The sequence below is a fragment of the Spea bombifrons genome, chromosome 5 (genome assembly GCF_027358695.1).
Source record: "Spea bombifrons isolate aSpeBom1 chromosome 5, aSpeBom1.2.pri, whole genome shotgun sequence".
Classification (NCBI taxonomy): Eukaryota; Metazoa; Chordata; class Amphibia; order Anura; family Pelobatidae; genus Spea; species Spea bombifrons.
The window spans coordinates 84,986,073-84,997,999 of NC_071091.1; the positions used below are offsets into that span (position 1 = coordinate 84,986,073).

Here is an 11,927-nt window from a genome sequence, read left to right on the forward strand (position 1 = left end):
TTGGGTTTATGCCCCATGGTTCTTTATGGTAGATTAATGAAGTCTCAGCTATGAAGTGTTAGACATTTTGTTTGAAATAATGGTTATTAGCGTCTACACAGTTTGATGTCTGCTTACAATCAATCCTAATTCTACATTAGGCTTGGACATCCTCTGTTCCAGTGGAAAAAATGGGTTTCCTCCACCGCGAATGATTTTTCCAACAATTTACTGTCTTGCTTAAAAGGTTTAGAGTATAGTGACCGTCGCTGGTATACGTTTCAAGAAGGCATCTAAGAGAAGATCAATTAGTGGGAGGTAGTTGTTTCTCAATAAACTGTTTAATGTCTGCCATTTCCTGTTGGTGGGAAAAAATAAAAGATAAACAAAATTGTACAGCAACACAAATGGTTACATTAGTATTCCGTAATACTTTTATGGATATTGCCATCCTTAAAGTCCTAGTGACATTGTAAGAAGTACAGCGGGCGAGAAGCTTCTACACGAAACAATAATTCTCTTCTTTCAGTTGAGACTCACTTTTGAAGTGTAGGATTTAAATGCACGACTTTTTGTCATCATTTAAAAGGCCCTTTAGCGCGTGTTTAATCAGTAAAAATTGCACTTGCATAAGCCTCACCTGAAAGGGACTTGTTTAAGTAGCGCCACCACAAAAGTAGAGACTGGGACTTTGGCATTTGGAGATATACAATGAAAAAGAGTTCTCGGAATACATAGGTACGACAAGATGGAAAATCCTGACAACGCTTTGGCATCAGGCATTTTAGTAGATTTCATTTTACAAGTGCCAAGAATAAAAAAAAAAAAAAAAAAAACCCACAACGTCTACACTTGAAACCGAATTACAATAATCTCTGCTTCAACAAAAATCTTACCACACTGCTGAACCCCAATACAACACAAAGTCTGTCGGCCACTTCTGACACGGCAAACAGTTACTCACCTGGGTGCACGAGCTGTGTGTCAACCCCGCATATGTCTTGAAACTGACGTGTGTTGGATTTATTACAGTCTTTAGTTTCTCTGACGTTAGAGAACCAAACAAGAGTGGAACCAGTGGATCACTTTCTCCATGACATTGAAGAACTGGTACATCTTTGTTGGCACTATTTACAGCAGCCTAAAATATTAAAGTATTTAATATTAAAGTACTACTAAAAAATAAGATAAAACCATTTACAGTACTACCAGATTTCCCTCAGTATAACAAAGATAAATAAAAAGGACAGGGGTGGAATTAAAATACAGCATACTGAAGAAGTTGTCTACCATGTATATTATGGGGGGGGGTTTCTCGTGGCAATTTAAAAAAATCTTTTTAAATATTTTTAGAAATGGTTTCTTCAAGCACAAAGACTTCTTGGATCCTCATTATTAAACATTAAATCATAAGATGGGTCAGGACTAAGTTAAGGTCCCAACATGGTATGAGAGGTATATTGGGCTTTAGCGTTAATGAAGCTTGCAAAAGACAACTGATCCACGGATGAAGAGCTAGTCCTGGACATGGATATAATATCTATGGGCATGGGTTTCTCTTCAGATGACAGAAGGGGGGGGGGGAATCTCTTGTAATCCAGCCCATTGTGACTTTCTGGTTAACCCTCGTTTATTTAGGTAAGCCTCAATAGTCAGTGTCTGAACATTTAACATTTTTTAGATGTTCTCCTCTCACCCATCAGGACCAATGTACCTTGCAAAGAGTTGATATAGCGATGATCTTTCTAGTTGGCCCCTACTACTTGGATGGTCAAGGTTTCCCTTACCAGCTCCTCAATCTCTTGTATGTTTGTCTATATATAATACAGCTCTGTGTTGGCAATGGAGCCACTCACTGCTTAACCAATTTTTTAGATGCCAGGACATGTCCTGAAACCTACACTAGCTTCAATTGCGCAGCTGTACTGCATCCTGTCGCCTAGCGACATATTGGTGTGAAGACAAGGCTCAATGCATGACGCTACACGATGATGAGACTATAGACCAACCACCTGGCCAGGACACAGAGGAGGGAAACCTCTACAGCGGTGGAACTTTGAAAGTATCATTGGAAGGCATCATGTGTTCTACTCATAGTTGTAAAATTAAAATGAACAGGCACACACTGTCACTAGGTACCCAGGACCCCTGTCGAGTCTCAAAATCCACGAACTAGTGTTTTACCATGCATTTTTCAAAAGAACTTGTTCATGTAAAATATGCATCCACCCCTGAAATGCCCTGTAACGGAGAAGCATTGTACACTATGTTACAGTGCTCAATCATTTTAATATAACACATATTGTGCATGCAAAATACAAACATTATTTGATACCTGAGGAAAGGAAGACCTCAGTGGAAGCCAACAGCTCAGTGCAATAACACCCGCTAGCTTCTGACTTGATGTAAGGGCAGTGTACAGTGACAATGCCCCCCCCTAGTCATGGAAAAGAAAGTATTAGATATACACTGAAGCAACAGACACCAGCTTCTAACGCATACAATACATTTTTCTTAAATTTACAAGATAAAACATAAAAAGAAATGTTCACATTTAATTCTGTTTTTGTGCCCCCATCATGCCACATATGCCATCAATTGCAAAACCCTACTCATTTCTCAATCAAGGTATCACCAAAATTCTAATACATGTACAATTCGTTTATTTAACTTCTCTAACCCTCTTATCTGGACTGTAGATGTTCAGATTTCCCCAGTTGATATTGCATGCATAAGATTAATTTGCCTTAATCATCCAAGGCTAGTCCTCCCTGCCAATTCCTCTGCTGCTACTATTTGCCAAGACACAAGCTAAGATAATCATACGATGCAAAAGATCCCCCCCCACACACACACACACACAATTCTTTTGAAGTTTAAATTTTTATTTAAAGTCAAACCAATCATACATTGCATTTTGCACCGGCTTTGTACCTTTGTACCTTTACACACACTATATGACCACAAATATGTTGACACCTTCCCTAATTAATGAGTTTAGGCGTTTCAGCCACATTGCCAACAAATGTATAATTTCAGGCACGTCCATAGAAACATTCTTGAATAGGTCATACTGAAGGTATGCTACAGCATACCAAGACAGTTTAGACAATTGTAAGCTTCCACATTTGTGGCAGCAGTTTGGGAAAGGCCCTTTCCTGTTCAGTTCAGGACTATACACAAAGCAAGGTCCATAAAGACACAGTGCGAAGAGTTTGGTGTGCAAACAGAGCCCTGACCTTAGCCACATTGAACGCCTATAAGATAAACTGGAACGCCGATTGCGAGCAGGGTCTTACTGTCCAACATCAGTGACTGACCTCACAAATACTCTTTTGGCTGAATGTGGGATTAGTCCCACAGACATACTCCAAAACTTGGTGCAAATCCTTCCCAGAACAGTTGCGGCTGTAATAGCTGCAAATGAGGGGCCGACTCCATATCAATGACCATGGTTTTGTAGTGGGATGTTCAACCAACTCATACAGGGGTGATGATTGTTCAGGTGTCCACATAGCTTTGGTCATTTAGTGTATTTATATATCTCATAGTTGAGTATAAGCCACAGATATGCTTCCAGCATGACAGCACGCACAGACACCCACAAAGCCTTCATGGTACACAAATAGTTTCTCTCCTACCTGAGAAAATCCTCCCAAAATAATTCTGTTTGAAGGGATCCCATTCTTGACTTCTTGGTCTATTAAAGCTTTAACTGAAAATAAGATTTTGTTATATATGTTACAAGTCCAAGAAGGCAGGCACAAATACTGTGAGCCTCAGAAACCATACACTGCCCCCATAAACAATCTTTTCTAGGACAAGCACTGGTTTTCACATAGGCCCAAACCCACCACAGTGTTAGGTGTTGCAGCCATGAAAAGGTAAATTGAAACTGTGGACGGCTGCTCTACAGTGATGTTATGTCTCAATATAGTAGACAGCATGTAATCCTTCAAGCATTAAACTAAACATGACAAGCTGTATTACAAATCATAAACCTGTTTTACTAGCAAGTGTATACCCCAAAAATAATTTAGTATTAAAGTCTCGCTAACTGGTATGGCACAGAACTACTATCAGTTCAAAATGAAGAACTTGCAGGCATGATAGCCAGATATAAGCCTCATACTGCTCACAGATTTTAATATAGGTAGAAAACAGACTTATGTAAAGTCAATTGATATGGTACATCAGAATATAGTTTTATATCCCTGATTTAAATTTTCGATCTATACACATAAAATTATCCAGGGAAAATACATACTGTTCTCCGCAGCCCGTCTGATACCGGCATCATCTTCCTGAGCATCGGGGGACAGCCCATATATGTCAAACCTAAAGGAACATTAGATTATTAAAAAGGAGAAATTGTCACCTACCTAACCTTTAGCATCTTGAAATTAACTTGCATTAATATTACTCATAGCAAATGCTTTCTGTTTTTCAGTCTTTTTGACTGAAAAACAATGTTTTTTCAGTCAACCGGTTGAGATATTTCCAAGAGTCACTACTTGGAAAGCCACCATTTGGCAGAACCAGCATTACTTTTGTTTTTCATGTCCTCAACTACCCTCATCCTCTCCAAAAAAAAAGCCCAAAATATAAGATACTTTTACAAAAAAGGGAGAGAATTAACTAATGTCCAGAGTCATTTAAGCACCAAACCCTTAAATGATTTGACGAATAAACACCCAAAGTATTAATTGCACTCGTGCGACACGCTCCTCAGGATTTTCAACAATTATAATTATGTCAAGTAAACGCAACATTACTATGCTAAGATGTGCTATTCTAGAAGGCTCGAGGAACCGTGAAATTTATATCATGGTGTTTCCAGACAACGCTAAGCTTGGTTTGCCCTGTGGACACCATAAATTTTTAATTACAAAGTCATTTAAAATTTAATTAGCGGGAAGCAGATATGCTTAAGTCTCCTGGTACCGCTGCAGCAGGAAGAACATAGCTATCAAGGAAATTAAACGGCTCCCAAACAGAAATGTGACATAATAAAAGACCAAAATTCCAACTCTCCAAACAAAGCAAGCGTGGGGTACAACAACCGTTTAATTAAATTAGAAGGGCTGGATTTATTCTCATTTAAAAAAGGCACAGGAAACCCTGCTATGCGATTCCCTCAGACAATACAGAACAAAGATCTCCTCTTTAATACGTCTCTGCTAAAATTAAAGGCAGGACAAATTAATACTAGTAATAAATCATTAAAAATGCACCCTAGCACACACGTTTCTATCTTCGGGATATCACCAATTGACCTCACCAGCCACTTATTCTGTGATGGGGTATGAATTTAGATTTTAGTCGCTAAAACGTTGCACGGTTTTGCACATATGTGCAGATGCAAGAGGTTGTAACAAGCATAATTCTCGCATTGCGTTTATAGGTATTAGTTATCTATGACAAGGGCCTGAATAAACGCCAAGTAAATAAATACAGTGGCATATGGCAACACTTGCTAAGCTAGCCAAAAGAAAGGATCACTAATACTTGGCCTACATTCAGGAAAGAAAGCTGTAAAATAAAGCTCTTCTGATGCCGCTCTGAAGACTGCAACCCCAAAGCCAGGCATTTAGGTCAACATGGACAATTATACGCGATACAACATTCAATACTTTTTTTAGTAACCACTTGCAAATTTATAGAGGAGATTATAATTGAATCCAATATGTTTCAGGTTTATACAAGGCTGTGATTAAGAGACATTAAATACAATTAAAACTGTGCACAGGCCAGCAACCAATGTTACATTTTGATGTTAGGATTCCTTGAAGAATAAATCATAATTCGGTAAAACTGTGCGGATTGATACAGCAACAATAAAACGGTTTCCTGGTGGCATCCAGTGCTTTTCATGGGCCGTGGCTCCTGTAGCCACGGCCAAAGCAAGTAGGGAAGACATTTTAGCATCCAAGTGTGCCACTCAAAAATACAATCGGACGTCAAAGAGCACAGGGAGATAAAACTGTATTCCGTTAGCATAAAGTATTAAATAACCCAAAAACATAGGAAACGCAACATAGTTACAGGCATAAGGATGGGGTAAAGAGATGTATCTGCAGGTATGTCAGAAATGAGAATCTTAAAAGGCAAGGAGTCTTAAAGTGAAAGTTAGAAAACTAAACGTGAAACAGTGTAACATAGTATACAGAACTAATGTGCCCTCTAGATTGCAAGCTTGTTTGAGCAGATCCTTCCTCCTGTCAAATTGATGTTATATATTACCTATGTCCTGTGTACCTGTTGTGCAGAGCTGTGAAACATAATGGCGCTATATAAAACAGTAAATAATGTGACTAATGACCTCGTTTTATTTGAGGTATAGATTGCCTTTTCAGTTTACATACCAGATTTTTGGCTTTTCGGTGGCCTTTGAGTGCCATATTTTCAGGCTTAGTCGCCTACCCTGCTTTATGTTAGGATTGCGTGCAGCCCACTCAACAAAGATCAACAACACATGCTGCATCAGCTTCATCAACACATTCACCAGCCTTGAACACCGCTTTGGGGGCAGTGGAGTTAAATCACACACAATATGCAAATTACAGAATAAGGAGTTTATTTTTTCTTAAGATATTTCAGTAGTCCATGCCAAGTCTATGCAATCGATGGGTAGTTATGTGCTCTGTCAGACCACTTTAGTTGCCTTTGACAGGGAAGGCAACTAACTGGGAAGTGTTTAGGGTAAAAAGAGCTCACAACATGACAATGCTATTTGGGTGCTATACTATTAATGTTTATGGGTCCCTGAGGTGGATCAATTGGAGAGCAGGGTGGGCCAATGCTCCATTCCCCATTCTAGTGGGAAATCCATGCCGGCTTTTGCAAGAGACTAGAGGGCTGCAGGATCCAGTCCGGGATTCCCATGAGGCCTGCATTAGGCACAAGTGCTTGCCAATAAAACCCCCTGGATGATGTTGTGGGAAGCGGAAAATCCCTGAGCGAAGTGAGGAAAAACCTGCCTGGACCTTTATGCGTTGTCTGGGGGATGGTTTCCAGGGCTTAGCTTGGCTGGGTCTTAACAGGGAGGTCTAGTTAATGGGTGTTCGGGCCAGATATTGTTTTGTGGCCCTAGAGGACTGTGCGTCAGATCCCTAAATGTGACACTTATGGCCCTTCTAGCAGCAGTAATTGTATATGGATCTGCCAAGCCCCCCTCCCAAAAAGAGTGTTACTTTGGTTGCAGAGGTTCTATAAATCAATATCCTCACCTGTGATCAAACACGATGAGATGGAAACAGGAAGGGAAAAGTACTCACCAGGAAGGCATAGCCATATTCATGTTTAAGGAAACAGGCATTACGGGTCTGAAACATCAAACCAACAATTAATACAAATCTGCATGTTTTGTACAGAGAATGATACACAAGGTACTTTAAATATTATGTACTACTATGGTATACATCATAAATACGCTTATTCCTTTATTTTAAATAACCATCTTGCTGCATTTTCTTATTTGAAAGCATTTTGTCAGGGCCTCTTAATCCAATCTCCGTCATCACAAAACGGGCAATACCTTCAAGGTCTTCTAGTTTAAAAAGGTACCCCGCTCACATGACACATCACACCCCATCGCTATTTATTATGATCTCTAGCGCTTTCCTGTGCCCCATGCAGCAACAGAAAACAGCAGGTGGAAGTAGCAGCTCCTGGGGTAAGACTGCTGTGATGTAATACGCAGAGGAAGGCTTTGGAGGAACAACAGGGCTGTTTCCAGGCAACTTTAGTAAATCAATATAATTTTATATGACACAGAGCATTAAGGAGAACAATAAAACTTATCTCTACATTTCCTTCAAAAAGAATGCTCCAGCCTTCATACGCAGTTTAATGAATGCAATAGTCAGAAATTGGTGACATTGTAAAGTATCAGGACAATTAGATATTAAAGTTACAAAAGCAGTTAAACGAATGAGGCAATGGCCTTGATACATGGAGCAATAAAAAGTAAAACAAGCAGAAATTAAGGTTATTTTTTGGAACACAACCACAGCATTAAAATAAATGTAAGTTTGGAACAGCAGTGAAAGCTACATACTAAATCATTACACTTACGCATGCGGACAAATGTACTTGACATGTGGACTCCTAATACTTGCCATTGCTTCTGCCCAGCCATGCCTATTGAATAAATACATTAAAAAAATAAATTAAGTTAGTCAAACTCAAGAAGCATCCCTAAACCTATAGGAAATATATTTCAGTCACAAAAGACCATATTCCTAGTAAAACTATTTAGATGGACTTTTTTGTCCTCCCCCCAAAAATATGGATATTTCACATAGTCACGTGCAATCTGATATTTCAAGGGTACATGAGTAAACCTACGATTGTTGATTTTTTCTCTTAATGCCAAACAAGAGTTTTGCAGTCTTAACGACCGTAGAGACCCTTTATTATAGCATCAAGCGCGTGACAATGAGCAATGTGTGTTTGTAGGCAAATATGAAGTCAACTACAACTACAAAATAAACATTGCTTCCCTGTAAGTGTTCTGGTTAGTTTTAAAAATATCATAAATGTTAAGACATTTTTCATCATTTACACATTTTTTTAATTTAATATAGAATAAAGTGTTTATTTAGCGCATCAATATTTTCATGTATATGCTCCAGGGAAGATAACTCCAACATCCCAAGCAGAGGCTGGTATGATGCAAAAAAAAAAAAACCGCGTAACCCAATAGTGCTTATGACGCTAACTTCATAACTTGAAACCAACACAAGCACGTCTGCTATGTGACATACGTGCATTTTCATGTCTGTTTAGATTAAATATTTACTTTATTAATATAATAAAAGGATAATATAATATCAACTACTCAACAAAAGGTACACAATATGCCTAAAAGCAATAAAAACGTTCATGTCCTGCTTTTGTAACAGATTGTAGCCAACATAGATGCATACCCAGTATCTCCCAAGCCGTGCAGGAATATAACCTAGAATGAAAAAAATTATAATGAATATAAAGACATATATTTGCATTCACATAAATACATTTATCAAAAGGTTCAGTGTTTTAAGGCTAATCAAGTTACTGCATGGCAAATGAATACAAAACAAGTTAGAAGTTCTCCTAGACATTAGGTAAATAGTATAAGTGGACTACTAATACTTCTCTACTACAAATATCATAGCCCGCACTGCAGCGAACTCTGCAGGTTCATCAAAAATGCCGTTAGCCAGTATTTTGAGGTTATATATAAGTTATGGCAGAATATTATAATTGAAATATGTAATTGTGTATAGGTGTGGGTCACTGCACCACGTCACTGTTGTCTGCTGGTATTGCTTCTAGTTGTGGGACACAATAGGAGATTTGGAGCTGCTTTCCAAACAATGGACGCAAAGTCTACTTTTCCTTTTATATTATTAAAATATATGGTTAATAAAACAATGAAATGTTTTGGCATAACTCATAATATTGCTATATTTTCTTTTGTGTGTTCACCTGTTCTTTACCATAAAGAATACATTTACAATTGTCTTAAGAAAATCCTCGATTGGTCTGGCCAAGAAAATGTGTCTGTGATAAACAGATACTACTCATAATTATTATTACAGAAGCCTGTATTACTCATTACAGTATCCATGAGGCAACCAAGAAGAAAATCGAATTAAGCAATTACACATTCAAATACCCTATTTCAAAAACGGAAAAAAAAGGAGTCAACCGTGATACATTATGTGTTCCAGAGCCCACAATACAATTTAAAGACGGTAAATATGCAGGAGCGGTTTCTCAACATATCCTGAAAGAAAAAAAAAAAAATACAAAAGCAAAACATGACGTCACAGCTATCCAAGTTCATTGTACAAGCCAAAGGTCGTGGGTCAATACTATACTACAAAATGGAAGAGCAGATGGCTCCCGGATTATCAGTCTTCATTTTAAACCTCCAATTCTAAAGAACGTGTAACGAAAGACAAATCTCTTCACTATCTGTCTGTAAGAATAAAGAGCCGGGAGAAAGAGCAAAAAGATGTAGCTCGTGAAAGACTGTTGTGGGGGAGAAGGTGACATGTTTTCGATAGATGTGCGAACAGGCGTACGTAGGTAGGTGGGTGATTAATAGACTTTGTATTTTGGGTATACCGGTTTAAATTAGACATTACCCCCAAGGCGGACGTTCAGGGGGTTTGCACTTGTATGGTACAATGCGATTAATGGCGGGTTTTAGAATTGCGAAGGTGGTAAAAGACTGGGTTTTCTTTTCTTTCTCTCTCTCTCCCCCTTCTCCCTCTAGATTGTAAGCCAGACCCTCTTTACCCAGCGTATTATCTTTTATATAGCGCCAACAATTTACGCAGCACATAGAGTCAAAGGGTACGACCAAACTAGAACCCGACAAAGACAAATCAATACATTAGGGGTCTTGCTCACAAGCTTACAATCTAGAGGGGATGGCTGTAGAAGGACACAGGGCATGGAGAGAGAGAGAGCGAAAGGATCATAGATGAACACGTAGATCGCGTTAGCGGCAGATAAGACGCTTCTGATGGAAGAGATTGTACGCTTCTCTGAGAAGAGAGTTTTGAGGTTTTCCTTGATCGCCAAGCTTGTCTTAGTTGGTCGGTTCAGGTTTCATCTTTATCTTAACGCTGACTGTATCTACGGTAAGAGCTGCATATAATCGATTTATATCGCACCGTTATATTCCACAGCGCTGTGTTGTTGGAGCTTTATAAAACTATACATTAATGTATTCATGCAGTAACGGCTATAAAGAATCCTCATGAAGTATCACAGGAGAAAACCTCTAACCTTGTTTACAAAACACCATCAAATGTTATTTAGATCTCCAATGTTTAGTAAACAGCATATTACAGACCACAGAGTGTTTTTTTTTTTCTCTATGGAGAATTCTTCAGAGTAGTTAGATATTTTCAAACACACGAATGACCTTGTAACGGCCCCCGGCGTTATAAGGACACCGAAGTGCTGGAGTTAGGGCTACAAGACAGACAGAGCCACGTAAAGTACACGAGAAAGCCCTAAACAACCGGAATGGCGAGTACAGGGAAGAGTGCGGGGTTCATGTACAGAGACACCTCTCCGCGTGACAGCGGAGCCCGCACCGTATAACGCATGACTTCGCATCGGACCGCAGACTTCCCCAGCTCTATAACCGGTGGGCATGTTTGGGGTCCCCTGTAGTTCGCGAGGCCGCCGCAGGCGGTGTAAAGGGGTGTGTCAGTAATGGCAGGCGCTCCGAGGGAGTAGGTGCACTCTGAATGGGACAGTGCTGTGGTAACGAAAGCTGCAGAGCGGGGATATCGGTATACTTTATGACTTACCGCGGCCGTGGCCTTCCTGACGGCGGGCACAATGGCAGGCAGGGGTGCGGACATATTGTTGCCGCACATACACCGGGTAGACCCAGACTCCGACTCGCACTCCGGGGTGTCTCAAGCTGTAGCAGCAGGGTCAGGGCCGCGCGCCGCCCTTATCCTTCAATAACCCTCGGCGTGCCCGCGCATGAAGGGGCGTGGCCTGTACGTCAGGTCCCGCGAGCCTAGTCACACACCTTCTACCCTTACAGTCAGTCAACGAACTGAATTAAGACGGGACAGTAAGGCGGGAGGGGGTTGTTTGACGTCATTGTGTATTGGTTCATGATTGGGCGACGATGACTGGTGGGCGGGTCGATCAGGACCCTTATTCGATCTTTAAGTTTTCTAGTGGTCGGGGGATGAGTGCTTGACGTCATATGACAGGAGGTGCAAGTTGTGGCGTGCTCTGATGCGCTCAAGTGTACGACGCCTTAGTTTAGAGATACTGACTGAATCCAAAGGCTTCGTTATGCGTGAGCTTTTCTTCACATAAGGGCTGAACTGGCTCTGTCATCACAAGGTGATCCTAAAATATCAATTTATTCAAGTAGATAAATTGAAAGCCTATAAAGTTCTATGGTAAAAGTGCGT

At 40.0% G+C, this 11,927-nt stretch overlaps 1 protein-coding gene across 1 annotated transcript; it reads right to left on the bottom strand.

Moving 5' to 3' along the window:
• Positions 1-11,551, bottom strand: LYPLA1 (lysophospholipase 1). The gene is made up of 9 exons (XM_053467688.1): positions 11,301-11,551; positions 8,910-8,941; positions 8,056-8,121; positions 7,257-7,304; positions 4,247-4,317; positions 3,621-3,694; positions 2,315-2,416; positions 944-1,120; positions 1-337 (listed from the first exon to the last, which is right to left on the bottom strand). Exons 1-9 carry the CDS (start codon positions 11,367-11,369, stop codon positions 284-286), a joined length of 693 nt encoding a protein of 230 aa, XP_053323663.1. The 5' UTR covers positions 11,370-11,551; the 3' UTR covers positions 1-283.
• Between the last annotated feature and the right edge of the window lie 376 nt (positions 11,552-11,927).

Coding starts and splice junctions, on each gene's coding strand:
- LYPLA1 (XM_053467688.1), bottom strand. CDS start 11,369: ATGTGCGGCAACAATATGTCCGCACCCCTGCCTGCCATTGTGCCCGCC. Junction 4,318..7,256: donor AATATGGCTATGCCTTCCTG/GTGAGTACTTTT, acceptor ATGTTCCTTTAG/GTTTGACATATATGGGCTGT. Junction 338..943: donor CACACAGCTCGTGCACCCAG/GTGAGTAACTGT, acceptor TCCCACCAACAG/GAAATGGCAGACATTAAACA.